This window comes from Eublepharis macularius, chromosome 8 (genome assembly GCF_028583425.1).
Source record: "Eublepharis macularius isolate TG4126 chromosome 8, MPM_Emac_v1.0, whole genome shotgun sequence".
NCBI classification, from domain to species: domain Eukaryota; kingdom Metazoa; phylum Chordata; class Lepidosauria; order Squamata; family Eublepharidae; genus Eublepharis; species Eublepharis macularius.
In genome coordinates this window covers 30719027-30734644 of record NC_072797.1, presented here as the reverse complement: position 1 = coordinate 30734644, position 15618 = coordinate 30719027, and the positions used below count along the sequence as shown (strand labels likewise).

At 42.4% G+C, this 15618-nt stretch overlaps 1 protein-coding gene across 2 annotated transcripts in view; it reads left to right on the top strand.

The window, feature by feature from the left end:
- The window catches only part of CDC20B (cell division cycle 20B), a 41920-nt gene that overhangs the window by 13271 nt on the left and 13031 nt on the right, over positions 1-15618 (top strand). For both annotated transcript variants that reach the window (XM_054987232.1, XM_054987231.1), the window contains exons 4-8: positions 1712-1934; positions 3812-3906; positions 4344-4431; positions 13419-13538; positions 14598-14794. In XM_054987232.1, coding sequence (XP_054843207.1) covers positions 1712-1934; positions 3812-3906; positions 4344-4431; positions 13419-13538; positions 14598-14794 — 723 coding nt within the window. The remainder of the gene's footprint in view (positions 1-1711; positions 1935-3811; positions 3907-4343; positions 4432-13418; positions 13539-14597; positions 14795-15618) is intronic.

Genomic DNA, 15618 nt, shown 5'->3' with positions numbered 1-15618 from the left:
CATTTTCTCATTGTGTCAGAATTCTCACCCGTGTCAGAATTCCAAAGATGCCTCTAGGTTCAGAAAGGCTGGAGATCCCTGCCCTAAGCCATCAATAATCCTTCACCATTAGTATATGAAAACAGGGATGCTCTTGTTTTCCCTATTTTCCCACCAAGGGTTAAAGGCTCTTCTCACTTGCTGCATGTTCTGTGTAGTATGTTCTGAGCTGGGTTGCCAATGTGAACGATACAGGCCATTACATTTACTGTGGTTCTGTCAAATCAGGATCTGAAGCCATGATTTGAACGGAAGTGAGTTTATTTACTGCACTTAGTCTTAACTACATTTCCTCCTGAAGTATGAAAAACATTCTGGCTTCTTCTTAGGCTACACTGTCCTCATGGACTCTGGCTATAGAGACTTGTGGCAGAGTAAATACAAAGAAACCAGCATTTGTCAAGGCAAACCTGGATTTGAGTGATAACCTGCAGGACGAAGGTTGATTCAACATGACAATGACTCTCTGTGTAACTCTTGTTGCTGCTGCAAAGGCAATGGAGCATCCACACGACATTTTCCCCTCATACTTTCCTTGCCTCAGCTCCCTGCTGCTGCCATTTCACCTCTGCAACTGAAAGGTTTTTTTTGGGGAGGGGCTCTTAAAAAAACTGCTAATTGACATAGTGCTATCATACTATAATTATCTATTTACTCATTTCTCTTAATCCCTAGCTTACATTAAAAAAAATAAGTATCTAGCCCTTTATGCTTTCCCCCTTATATATCCACAATGAAAACTTATAGAGATTGGGGCAAATGACATATTACATCTGCCACAGCAACTTGCAGCAGGATGCCAATTGTGAGTGCCCCATGGGAACACAATTAAGAAACACTTTAGGGGCCCAATTCAGATCAGGATCATGATACTGGGGGATAAGCAGCTCTTGCCTCTGCCCACACAATTTTCCTGACCTGGAATGGCCCTGTGAAAGCATTCACTGGGTGTGTGGCCTCTTAAGGGGGCATATAAAATTCCACAAGCCATTTTGGGCAAGGAAAATAGTGCAGGGGGGGAGAAAGGAACCCCTCTCCCCTCTGTGCTGTGGTTCCAGTCTGAACCATGCCTCTGCAGTGCTTCTGAATTAAATTCTCATGGGGAATTTACAGAAGACGTATGGCTGCAAGTTCCCGTAGCAGTCATGTGGGAGATGCATGTGTAGTTTGGTCCTTACTCTGTGAAAATGAATGCTGGGAATTCAGAGGAACAAATAGATAAATTGACAATTGTTATAATGTTATAATGATATGTCAATGATTGATCTGCTTGGAAAAACTTCCAGTGAGGGGAATTGTAGCAGCAGGGGCAGAGGCCAAGAAAACGGCGCTGATGTGGACAGGACCTGTAAAAATGCACAACTTCCCATCTGCATGACATGCAAATGTGCTTTGACCGCAATCATTCCAAAAAGACAGCTCTGAACCAGATTTGGAAAAGACTGCTGCAAAGCTGGGGAAAACATAAGAAATGGACAATTAGGGAATGTAGTATGGATATTCCCAGATAAGCCATAGTTTCATGTTATGTCTATTCAATATCATTTTGATATTAAAGTTTTTGTTAGGAAACATATTTGCCTGCACCAGTAACTTGAAATGTTTTAAGAATATAAAAACCATTGAAGGCTTAAATAACACAATGAAAAATTATTTTTTTAAAAAAAAACAGACGCCAGGAAAGACCTCATACTCACAGTTTAAAAGTTGCATTGCGAAGAAACTGGCATCTCAGATTCCTGTTGCTAGTAGCCCAATTGCCACAAGAGGGCGGCAGGTGTGCACCAGAAATGACGTGGAGCAAACTTTCCCAGAACACAGTCCAAGGGAATTCTCTACTTTAGAGGACAGATCTGATTTTACAGAGTCATTGGGGAAGATTACAGCAATTCCAGGTCAGTGAACGACAGTGGCTGCTGGGCCCTGGGCTCAAAATTAACAACTACAGAAACATCCCAAACTTCTTTCTTTACACTTCAGTTGAATCTGATAATGAATGTGTCTACGTAGAGGTTTTGCTCCAGTTTAGCACCTAAATTGTTTTTTCATATCCACGGAACTCTCCCAAATTGTCTGTTTTCAGGGTTTTCTCCTTTTTTTGCACTCTTTCTCAAATCTGATCTTTTTGGGAAGATTGCAGCCACACTGTGTGAACAGGAAGCTTCTGCCCACATTGGTGCCTTTCCCCGTGGCGTAGCCTTTCCCCACCAGCTGCCATCCCCCCTGCACCCATCAGTTGGCTTGATTGGGCCTGCTTTTTTTAAAAGCTGCAATGGCTAGATGGAAAAGGAGCACCCCTTATATCTGTGCAACAAAAAGGGCTGCAGACTTTCCCCTCTTTTAATAAAAGCTGGGAATTTAGAAGAACTAGCAGATGGTGGCAAGAGGAGATCTAGCAATTGTTTATTTTTTTAAAGCCATAAGAAGTCTTCTGGTGGTATGGGAAAGGGGGAATGGCAGCTGTGTGGGGCAGGGAAAATGCGGGGAAAACTGCTTTGTGGATGTGAAAAGGAGTGAAACAAAAACTCACAACAATATAGGAAAGCAATAAAATATAACAAAATCAAGACATCTATGTATAGCTCTATTGTAGCAAATGTGGATTAATTAGAGGATTTTTTAAGATTGAATTCAAGTTTGTACTAGAAAGCCACTGTAAGTGGATACAAGAAGTAGATAATACCCCAACACAGTCTGAGCCATGTTCTCCAGGAGTGATGCAGCAATCATTAAAATAGCAGGTTGTCAAGAGGTTGTCAATTCCCTCTGCAACACAACACTCCCCCCCCCCCTTTGGCCAGGCACCTTTAGCCACATGTGGAAAATGCAGTTGCCAGCCATCTGGTGGAAAGTGTCCTGTCCCTTTATGATAAAGCCTAAATGTGAGGAAATAAGCAGCAGAAGCGTTTCATGGCATGGAAGATCACTTGGCCAGTAACATCCCATTAAGCCTTTGTTAAAGGGACAGGACATTTCTTCCCCAAGCAGTTGGCAACTCTTGTGGCAAGTTGGCATGGCCAATAGGGCTTCAGGAGAGTTTGGCAAGCCATATTGGGCATGCACAGCTTGCCACCCTGTGCTAGCTGTTCTGAGGAGAAGACATTGATGGTTGCGAGAAAGAGGAAAATATTATGGATTGAGGGGGTGAGGCAAGGGAAGCAGAAACTCAGTGAAGTCACCTGGGCACCACCCTTGCAGGTCTTTATGAGAAGACCTTCTAAAACCCTGTGGTGCAGGTGGGGGATGCAGCTGAGGTGTCTCCTGCTCTGAAGCTTTGTTGGTCCCATTGTCTACTCTTCTCTGTTCTAAGAAGCACTTGAGTTTTGCCTGCAAGGTGGCAGAAGAGGGTGGGAGAAGGGATTGGTGGAACAATGAATGGAGAAGTACCACTACTGTATCCTCCCTTACTTCCTCAGAGCTTTCAAAGGGGCAGGCACCATCTTGCATGATGGTCTGGCAAATACTCAGCTGGGACTCTTGGGTGGATCAGTGGAAAGGATGATATATATTAAGGTTTGGATGCTGGTTAGAAGGCTTGAAAGGCAATTGCAAGCCTTTTTGTATGTGACAGTTGTAAAGCCCATTGCTGTGCTTGCAGTACACAAGTCTCTGGATTTGGGTACAGTGTAATGCACATTTTCACTGAAAGCAACTTAAAAAGAAGTCCAAATCAAGGCGACATGTTTAGGACTGTGCATTTGCAAGCATGAATCAAACCACATTAACCTTTTCAAGGGGATATTTACCAACTAAATATGTATCTGTCTTTCAGTGTCTTCTAAGAGGCTTTTTGAAGCCACTGTCAGTGAACACATTGTTTTTACTAACACCACTCATTTGAATGAGGGAAGTAAAAGAAAGAAGCAGGTATGTAACAAAACATTCCAGTTAGCATTAATCTCCCTTTTAGGTAAGCGTGGATCTCAGTTACTCCTCCAGGAAGAATTAGGAGGTTTTCAAATCCTGCTGCTAGAAGCAAGAGCAGGAAGAAATCCTCTGAAACAATAGGTCTCTAAAGAGAAGTTTCTTACTGCGTGAGTTGCGAGATACCGTTGTTGTTAAGGCACAACTGTAACCTTCCACCATCCATACCACTATCCATTTTAACTAGAGGCAATTGAAAGGGAGATTTTTCATCTTTCTCCCATTTGACTGCATTTTTGTGAGTTCACGCTAGTCATCCTTTAAGCTACAACTTCTGGAAAAGGCCTGTATATGGAAGCAACTCTAGCTACACAGAGAATGGGATTGCAGAAAAATTGTATTCGCTCCCAAGTCATATTTTAATATCTATTTCCTTACAGAAATGTCTTCATCAGATAGAGAACAGGTATGGCATCTCAGAAAAAGAGGGTCTGAGGATTTGTGAGAAACCCAACTGCCTTTGGAAAGGTATGATTAGGGATATGCGCTTGAAAAAAATGCTTTTTTAAATTTGGATTTTGGGAATGGTTTCCACAACAGTATTTCAGATTATTGGGGTCCATGAAAAGGTTTTGGCATTCTGGTTCGGGGTTTGTTTTCCAGAATCACGAGTCTTTACTGTCCAGCAAAGACCCTCTAAGTTTCAAGTGCATTGGATCAGGGGGTCCAAGTCCATGGGCCTGTGTACAAGGTGCCCCCAGCCATCCTACTTGTCTCCATTGTTTCCTATGGGGGGAAAATTCCATGCTTTCTCCAGGGCAAAAAAGCCAATAATCAAACATGCAAGAACCATCACTGGCCAGAAAACTCCAAATGCAAACAGAATTAACAATCCCAAGAGAACCAGTGTCAGACCAGAGAATCCAAGCCAGGCATCTTAAGCAAGGGACACTTTTGCAAACCCAAAAGAACCAACATCAAACCATAGAAGCCAAACAGATCCCAGTGTGGCAAGCCCAATAGGATCAATGGCAAACCAGAGAATCTAACTCGGAAACCTTCCAAGCACAAACCTTTTTTTTAAAAAAAATCTTTCAATTACAAATAAAATGCAAAAGAGTTAAAAATTCTAAAATAAGACAAGAGAAGAGAACCCAACAAAACGGAACAAATCTTTAGAACTCTTTTAAAAACAGTGCAAAACAAAAACAGGGTAAACTATTTTTAGAAATACCTCCAGTAAGGCTCTTTTCCCCCCACCTATGACACCCTGAGGCAAAAATAAAAACATAGAAAAACTTAAAATAATATTTTAAATAATATTTTACAACAAAATCCACTGTGGGCAGACCAGTCCTGAAGATGTCCAGGCACAGACAAAGAAGGTGGTCTTTCCGGGCAGGTAGCAGCAGGCAACAGAAATCCAAGGTCCAGACCAGACAAGAGCAACAGTAGCAAGAACCACAAAGATGCAAAAAAATCTAGCCCTACAATGGAGCCATGCTGCAGGGCAGGCCTGTTTTTTTAATGCTCTTGGCCCAAGCTCAGAGGGCCATGGAAGGCTGAGAGAAAATCAGCAGAATTGGCATTGCCTGAGAAGCCTGTTAAATGAAAGAAAAACAGGCCTGGGACTCTTAAAGTGCCAGAAATGGATGTTCATGAACATTTCTAGAAATATTCAGGACCTGATTACTGGTATTCGAAGAATCCTGAATAGCATTCCAGATACCCAGGTAGAGCCACCCCTCCCCTGCCCCAAACCCACATTAAGTTATTTTTGGTATATATATTCAGACTGGAAATATATGAATGCACATACCTAGGTATGGTAAAGTTCCAGCGAATGTTAACTAATATGCATATGTTTGGCAATAAGTGCAATGGGGTATGATTAACCATTATGCTAGACCAGTTCCAGTAATATGATCACCATTTCTACTTCCCAGAAAGTGATGTTTCCAGCAGCTCCTCATATAATCTGTCTTCTTTTCCAAAATGTCTGTATTTCTTCTCAGACTTTCTTGTAATCCTGCTTTCCTCAACTATTTCTTACCACCTTTTCTTTTCCCACCCTCTGTGTGCCCTTCTGGAACCTCTAAGGAGCCACTTCTTATCTCCAGTTAGCATTTCTGCACATAAATGTCACCCCTCCAGCTCTGCCATCCTCAGCCATCCAAAGCTCCACCCTGGTCCTCTGCCTTTTCATCCTTGGTAGCCCCTTACTGGTGGAATGACCCCCACCCTGAAAACCTGTGTGGCATCATCTCACTCAGATCAGATTGAATTTTTTCAGATCTCTCTTCAAAATGTACCTTTCCCACTAAACCATTAGCACACCCTCTTCGACCCCATCCTCTATTGAAAGTAAGCCTAAGACTGTGCAACTGGCATGAACACACATTTCTGTTTATTCCTTCTTCCATCTCCCTCTTCTTCATTGATCTTTGTCTTTGTCTCAGCTTTTAGATAAAGGTAAGGACGTGGACCTGTCTTCTTGTGCTATGTAAAGCATCATAGAATCACAGAATCATAGAGTTGGAAGGGGCCATACAGACCATCTAGTCCAACCCCCTGCCCAGTGCAGGATCAGCCTAAAGCATCTCTGACAAGTATTCATCCAGCCTCTTCTTGAAAACTGCCAGTGAGGGGGAGCTCACCACCTCCCTAGGCAGCTGATTCCACTTTTGAACTACTTTGACCGTGAAAAAGTTTTTCCTAATATCCAGCCGGTACCTTTGTGCATGTAATTTAAGCCCATTGCTTCGGGTCCTACCCTCTGCTGCCAACTGGAACAGCTCCTTGCCCTCCTCCAAATGACAGTCTTTCAAATATTTAAAGAGAGCAATCATGTCCCCCCTCAACCTCCTCTTCTCCAAACTAAACATTCCCAAGGCCCTCAGCCTTTCCTCGTAGAGCTCAGTCTCCAGACCCCTGTTCATTCTCGTCGCTCTCCTCTGCACCCTCTCGATTTTGGCCACATCCTTTTTGAAGTGAGGCCTCCAGAACTGCACACAATACTCCAGGTGTGGCCTGACCAAGGCAGTATAGAGAGGGGCTATGACCTCCTGCGATTTCGACGCTATGGTCCCTTTGATACAACCCAAGATTGAATTAGCATCATGCATGATGATGATGATGATGATAATGACAATAGTGATAATGATAATCCAGGTGCTTTTGTTACCAACATCAGTCCCTGTGTCTGGCTGATCACACAAGATCATCCCCTACTGGTGAAAAACCCTGGACACAAAACCAGAGGAAACGTTTAGTCTGTTATATATACGATTTCCAATTTGGCCCAATAAATCTAGTCAGGATGGAAGGAAAATAAACACTTAGCTGGAAAATAACTTTATTGCCTCAACCAAGAGACAAGACTGGAAAATGAGAAATCAGTATGAAAGAGCAAGACAAATAAAAAAAACATTCACTTTGCAACTGGTTGGAATGGTGCTTAATTGCCATGGCTACAAAGTGAATAGGAGGCAATTGATGGAAGTCACATAACCCAAAAGACTGAAGCTGCTTTAAAAGAACAGGACAAGAAGGAAAATTAAAGGGCATTTGCTTTTAGGAACCTTATCAGCTCTGTCTATCCTGGACAGACTGTTGCTGCAATTATGTTTTAAGTTTTTTTTTTAAATAATCACAAATCTGGTCTGGAAAAAGATCTTGAAAAATAACATAGAAAACAGTGGTTGGCTAGATTACCTTTTGGGTTCTCCAAAAACACTTGAGTGAATGAATGGTACCCCATTTCAGACCAAATTACCGTTTGGGTTTGCAGGATGAAGGCCCCCCCCCACCATCCCAAGCCTGAGATCCATTGGGTGGTGGCGCCAGTGCACGGAGCCTGGGGCCTTCTGTATGCAAAGAACATGTTTTATCACGGAGGCTTCGTCCATCTCTCATGAACACATGAAGCTGCCTTATAGTGAGTCTGACCACTAGTCTATTCAGGCCAGTATTTTCTAGAGACCCATGGCCTCTTTCACCTTGCCTACTACTTGATCCTTTTAACTGGAGATGTTTGGTCTGGACTTGGGACTTCCTTGAAGGCAAAGTAGATTCTCTACCACTGAATCATGCCCCTTCTTGATATTTATTTGCAAAGCTTGTGTAGCATCTTGTTTTGTGATGTTGTACTGTTAGTTTATTCCAGCCTAAGCTCTGTCCTAACTAGCTGTGCATTCTGGTACAGTTCTTTAGAATTAAGCTCTTGATTCCCTGCCCCCCATCAAAGTTCTATTACACTTGAATTTTGAATTCTCAGAAGGTGCCTATAGGAACAGAAGAAATTGCTCAAATATATATAATCATACTCTGTATAATTATTTCTGCAGACCAAACATTACCAGGCTGCAAAAATAATCTACCACTTTGTTATAGAAACAGTAAAGGCCAGGTCATAATATCTCAGCGAGAAAACACCACAATCCCTCCAAGCTTGATTATGCTGCTGCCCTGGTCATTTGCCTTTTTCCAATGAGTCACATTCTTATCTTCATAAAGATGCAAAAGGTAGGTGTGATGTGGGAAGCCATTTCCTGGGGCTCTACATTGCAGGGGGCTCTTTGATGGGAACTTAAACCAAAAGCTGCATTTGTTTAGCAGTAGAATTTTTCAAGCGTTTCTTGTGGTTTGAGGTTACAGAGGTATTGTAAAAAAAATCTGAAAGATATTGAAACCAACTGAAATGAGAAGCAAATTTACGGTCACTATGCAAATGCAAAATAGAACCAGAATTTTATTTCTGATAGATTTGTACAAAGTGAAGGGAAGAAAGCTGAAAGTTTACTGAAATTTAAAATTCCATGACATCTCAAAACCTGAGATTTGAGTTTGTATTAAAAATTTAGCCTTGTTATATAAACCATGACAAGAGAAGCATCATTTATCTCTCCCAACTAAGCAGGTTGCAGTAGAGCAACAGTATTCTCTTAATGGTCTGCTGATGGAATGTCTGCCAACAGAAGGACTATCCACGAGTGGAGCAGGATTTCCCAGCTCTCCCTTCTTACTGCAGCCCCAAATGATCCCTGAAATGTTTTTTCCTAGGGACAGGGGACCTCAAGAGCAACATGAGAGGATAGACAGAGGTCAGCAGCTGGAAGGGAGAAACAGTGAAATTCCCCCTCTGTTCCATTAGTGGAATTTTTCCATGATATCCACCCCAAGGGTTTGGAAATTTTAATCCATTACACAGTATAATAAATTAGAACTGAAAAATTGTAGTGGTTAAGAGTGTGAACTGTGAACTGTTTAGCCTTAGCCCCCCAACTGACAATATGGAGATAGTGAAACTGACCTGCCTGAAATGTTTTCAGCTTTTGGGCAAGTGCACTATTTAAATGCAAAGTTTATCATTATCATTGTCTTTGCCCATAAGTACTTGCCTGTATGGTTTGAGATCAACAAGCATTGGACTTCTCTGTATTCCTGCCTCAAGAGAGTTGAGGTTGGAGCAATTTTGTAAGAGAGAATTTTTTCAATCATAGCCCCAGACTGGAATTATGTGCCCCATGATACCCCATGAAAAGAACACGAAGCAGTGCACCAGGTACTGTGGACCCAAACAGTTTAGGGAGGATGTATTGTCGAAGGCTTTCATGGCCGGAGAACGATGGTTGTTGTGGGTTTTCCGGGCTGTATTGCCGTGGTCTTGGCATTGTAGTTCCTGACGTTTTGCCAGCAGCTGTGGCTGGCATCTTCAGAGGTGTAACACCAAAAGCATAACCTCCAAGCAGTATTCAGACCCACCTGAAAAATACAACAGTTGCTACGATCAGCAAAAGACAGTAGAGACCCCCTCACCTCTGCAGGAGTATACCGTATACCCTGCAGCTGTGGACAAGTTTACATCGGGACCACAAAGCGTAGCATCCAGACAAGAATAAAAGAACATGAAAGACACTGCAGACTTGGACAACCGGAAAAATCAGCAGTGGCTGAACATAGCCTAACTCAAACAGGGCACAGTATTTTATTCCAGGACACCAAAATACTGGACAACACTTCCAACTACTCTGTCAGACTGCACAGGGAAGCCATTGAAATTCACAAGCATAAGGAAAATTTCAACTGGAAAGAAGAAACCTTAAGAATGAACAGAGCATGGTTTCCAGTTCTGAAAAACACCAGGCTAACAAAACACTCCACACCCGACAATAGCCCTGCAGAGAAGATTAGCACATCAAGCACCAATCCATATGCAAAAGAACCTCCTCAGGATACAGTGAAGCCTCCCGCCATTAGCATTCCACAGGATGACTCAGCTCAAACCCACCCCTCCTGAGTAGATATAAATGACCTGCCACATCTTTTCCACACTGTGACACTGAGAGATCTCTATCTTTTGGTGCTACACCTCTGAAGATGCCAGCCACAGCTGCTGGCGAAATGTCAGGAACTACAATGCCAAGACCACGGCAATACAGCCCGGAAAACCCACAACAACCATAGTTTAGGGAGGGCTTAAAGGTTTACACCAGTATTTTATCTTGGGCCTGGAAACACACTGGCAACCAATATAATTGGCATTCAGTGGGACTGTATTGTGTTTGTTGCCAGCAGTCCCTGTAAGCACGCGGACCACCCTGTCCTTAGCCAGGTGAAGCTTCCTGTAAGGAAATTATCAGCCCCAAACCAGATCTTTGGTAAAAATGGCTGGACTTAGGTTCAGAATAGTAAGTGTTTTTAGGTTATTGTCTAGTTCAGATATACGGTTGCTGAGCTAATTAATAACGCCTGTGGAATAGTCTCTGAGTTCCCCAGAGATTCAACCCTGGGAGAGGCTCTAGGTTCACTCCCTAGATTTTCACACAGCTGAAACGCTAATTAACAGCTCAGCCCTGATTGGCTCTTGAGTTGCCGGGTGATTCATTGAGTCCTGAAAAGATGGCTTCACAGCTCACCTAGTTGTCCAGGTAGCTTCCTTCAATCAAGCTCAGACCATGATGCAAGTATGCCAGAGAGAAGCTGAAAGCTGCATGGTATTCCTTACCTCAGTATGTCCCTATGCTGAACCAGTTAGGCATGGGAGAGGGCTTGCATTCTAATGGACAGGTGAGATAAGCAACAAATGGATGCCAAACAGAGAAGCCTGCTAGCTCTCAAGTTTTTAAAAAGGCAGATTTCATTATGTAGAAAAAGTAAGAGTTCATTTTAATGTGTGTTGCCTGTGTAAGAATGCTTTATGTTTTTTGCAAGCACTTCTTAAGCTAATAAACCTAACTTTTATTTAAGCTGAGTCTGGAATTCATGACTTGGGTGTGTGTACACTCCAGAACGAACCTGGAAATTGAAAAGCCAAGGCTTTTGGGAAAGGAAGAGCGTTCAGTTTCACAAACAAAAGGGAACATGTTCCACCTGCCTGATTGCTGAAGTGGCTGTGATCAAAGCTCAGAATTAGGAGGATGGGAGGCAGCCTTCCTGACATTTCCAAGCCATTACTTCAAAGGCAGCCCCATGACAGTGAATACAGTAGTCTATCTTGAGAATAGCCTCTCACCCCAAATTTCCAGATGGCCTTTCTCAGAAATCTCATGTACATGTTAAAAAACAGAGGTGATAGAACCTTGCAGGATCATCCATTAGGGTGACCAAAGCTGTTTCTATGCCACAACCTGAGCAAAAGCCAGACTGAAAGTGGGTGTGGCTCAGTGGTATAGCAGCTGCTTTGCATGAAGAAGGACCGAAGTTCAGTCTCCAGTTAAAAGGATCAGGACAGGAGAGCTGCTGCCCGTCAGAACCTTGACTTGACCTGGATAGACCAATGATCTGACCCAGCATTAGGCAGCTTCATGTTTTTGTGTGAAAGGGATCAAGTTAATAAGTTTCCTCCTGAAATGCTTGGAGCTCCACGGTCACTGCATTCTGTAAACCTTTGTTTTAAAAAGGCAAATTCGATATTGGTCTATCGTTAATTGGATCCAGAGGGGTTTCCCCCAGTAAAGACCTAACAACTGCCTCCTTGGGAAAATGAGGGATGGACCCTTCTGTCAACGATGTTTGTCATCCATGCCCGTAGCTTGTTTAAAATAACCCAGTAACAATCCAATAATCTTTACTCTGGATTTCTTTGGAGATAATTTTCCTTGTGCAAGATCTTCCTTTTTATCTTGTCTCTAGTCTTTTTTTAAAAAAAGAAACAATTGTGGCCTCAGTCAGGAATGTTGGGTGGGTTTACTTATGGCAGGTAAATCCTAGCGCTTAGTGCTTAAATGTTCTCTCTTTCAAAAATGTCATTTATTTTCTAGGATGATATATTCTCTCCTCAAAAAACAAGATTTGAGGCTTAGATGCCTGTCATTTGGCCACTGGTTTTCATGATGAAAAGACTGGTTTTTATAGATAAGTATTGTTATTGTTGCTTAGAAGGACTTCTGTGAAGATTTCAGAGGTTTGTCACAGTGGCTGCTGTGCTGAGTTCAAATGGCTATAAATGCACACATCCCTTTTTGCCTCTATAGAGAAACATTTTCTTGCACAAAGGCTTTGCTACTTTCCCAGAAATAACAGTTTCTGAGAGCCAAGCTACAAGTGACTTTTTTCACGTGGAGAACACTTGGTTGTTTTCGTAAGTTTTCCTGGGAACTGAAGTCCAAGTGTCCTTCCCCTCCCTGTTAGAATCGCTGCCAGAAAAGCCAGAGAAAGCCAGTGGCAGCAGCAGCTTTTGCAAATCCTTCCTCCAGTCACAAGCCTGCTGGACAAGAGGGCTCTCAACGATCGTTTGGGGGTGGGCAGCTGCTACTTTCGCCCTTGACGTCCTGCTTCCAGGGAGCTGCTCTGGAGAAAGCCACCCTGTCGGTGAAGCTCCAGCCCAGGGAGAAAGTAGCAGCTGCCCGCCCCCAAAGATCGTTGAGAGCCCTCTTGTCCAGCAGGCTTGTGACTGGAGGAATGATTTGCAAAAGCAGCTGCTGCCGCCGCCGGCTTTCTCTGGCTCTTCAGGCAGCAATTCTAACAGAGAGGGGAAGGACACTTGGACTTCAGTTCCCAGGAAAACTTACGAAAATAATCAAGTGTTCTCCACGTGAAAAAAGTCACTTGTAGCTTGGCTCTCAGTCTCATGGAATGCCACACCAGAAGTTCTCTGTCTTATGGAATGGGACGGCCATAGGCTCTGAAAAGGAATTTTGCAATAGGTGGGCAGTGGATCAGGATAATTGTCTTTTGAATTTCCTATATTTCAAGTCTGCTTATGATCTTGGCCTGTTCTTTATGCTTTGGCTCTCCTTGGATCTTTCTGGGGATTGTAAACATTCACATTAAGAGTATATGATGGCTAATTATGCAATCATGAAAAATGAATTAAGATGGGTATTCATGTTAGTCTGTCTGTAGCAGTAGAAAAGAGCAAAAGTCTGGTAACACCTATAAGACTAACAAAATTTGTGGTACGGTATGAGTTTTCACGAGTCACAACTCACTTCTTCAGATACAGCTAGAATGTGAGTACATCTGTCCTTATATTTTGGAGAGTGAATTGCTGTCCTTGTAATTGATACTTTCAGGATGCAAGGATGGAACCAAGAGGGAGCATGATGCTTGTAGCATTTCAACTGGCACAGAAAAATTTCCACCCCTAGAGCCAGAAACGAAATTTCACACCAGTGGTTTACGTAATGACTACTGTAAGTTTGGTGTTGTTTGTTGCCATCAAATGCTACATTGTATATGAATAGAGAACTTTAAAAACTTTTGCTTCAAGGCTGGCATAAATAAAATGTAAGATCTGTCTAGCAAGACCATGCACTAAGAAAATTACCGAAGCATGGTATTACACTGTACTACTGAAATGAATCATGCAAATTAGGTTGATTTTTATGATTACTTAACATGCATAATTTATTTGGTATGGTTCTCTTGTTTTGTCTTTAATGTTCTCTTCTTAGCGAGGAAAGGAAGTTTTGATTAGTACATTAGTACCTTGGCCTTATATTCCTGATCCCAGGCTGAAAGTCAGTTACCTGTTCCTAGGTAAGCATTTATGCGCCCCCTCACAGCCTCAGCCAGGGCAAAGAAATCCCATTCTCATTGACCCAGAGACAACTCACAGTGAAGCAATGATCAGGGTGCATCTTTATTTCTTAAGTTGCAGTTAAAAAGCCCTGAATTCCTCTGTCTATCACTGGAGATAAGTAATTACAGAGCACAAAGGCAGGATAAAGGCAATAAAGTTCACAGTAAGTCAGGAAAGGGACAATAAAGTTCACATTTCCTGGGCATCCCTGGAGGAAGGGCATGGGAAGGGAGTATCTGACTACAAATCGCATGAAGGTGCAGACCCTATTATTTAGCAGTCTCTAAGGCTAATACACAAGCTTTCTTATCTTGCTATAACAGCACAGGCCCCGATTCAGGAGCTGCTATGTCTAGTTCTACAGTGTGTTTTTGTGACGAATTTGGTGCTACACCTCTGAAGATGCCAGCCACAGCTGCTGGCGAAACGTCAGGAACTACAATGCCAAGACCACGGCAATACAGCCCGGAAAACCCACAACAACCATCGTTCTCCGGCCGTGAAAGCCTTCGACAATACATTCTCTGAACATTTCCCCCCAGTATAGAGCAATATACTGTTGTCGTTAGATATTAGCAATTCATTATGAGTAATACAGGAAAGCCTTCCTTCATTTTTGTTACATTGCACTGTTTAACTTAAACATTAATTCTGAGTCACTTTCTTCTAGATCTAAACCTATTGGATTGGAGCCAGGAGAATCTTCTCGCACTTGCACTTGGATCTGTTGTGTACATTTGGAGCGGAGAAACCAACCAGAATTTCAAAAACATAGACTTATGTTCCAATTCCAATTATATTGCCTCCTTAGCATGGATGAGAGAAAATCCTTGGCTTGCTTTTGCAACCAGTGATGGAGAAGTGCAAGTACTGGATGACGCTTACTTTCATATTAATGTTATCTATTTAGATAAAACAATTAATGATAATGATAGAAAGAAATTGTGGGTTAACCAGAAGTTATGGACACATGAAGCTGCCTTATACTGAACCAGACAACTGGTCCATCAAGGTCAATATTGTCTGCTCAGACTGGCAGTGGCTGTCTAGAATGTTAGACAGAAGTCTTGCCCATATCTTACAACCTGATATTTTTAGCAGGAGATGCTGTGGATTGAACCTGGGACCTTCTGCATGCCAAGCTGATGCTCTGTCTCTGAGCCACTGATGCCAATGCTGACCTAGTTATAGCAGCATACAATGAAGCTGATGTGTGCAGTGGGAAGTCTAAGAAAGTTGATTGGAAAGTGCATTCCCATTGTCATTGAAAATAAGTAGAACTGAGCAAGCACATCCATCCTAGGGCTGCATGAAAGGGGAACATACCAGATGTCTGGTGTTTCATGTCATATGTCATGATGCATGGTTTCTATCCAGCAAGAAAATCACATGTTGATTTTATGCATTGACTTCCATTATGAGATCATGGCCGTCATTGCTGGAATGTTGTACCATGAACACCCTAAGAAGAAGGCTGACAAATGAATTAATGACTGTTATAAGCCGTATCCATTTGTGTGTAAATAGTTGGGAATAAAAGGTTGTGGCTTTCAGTATGTGGCTTTTATTTTGGAAATGCGAATATTATTTTTCTTAATTGGCTGAGGTGCTATATTGCTTCCACATCTGTATTATTCATACACCTCAGCAACTAAGGTTAACATATTCATATGACAGCAAAGAAATTGGAA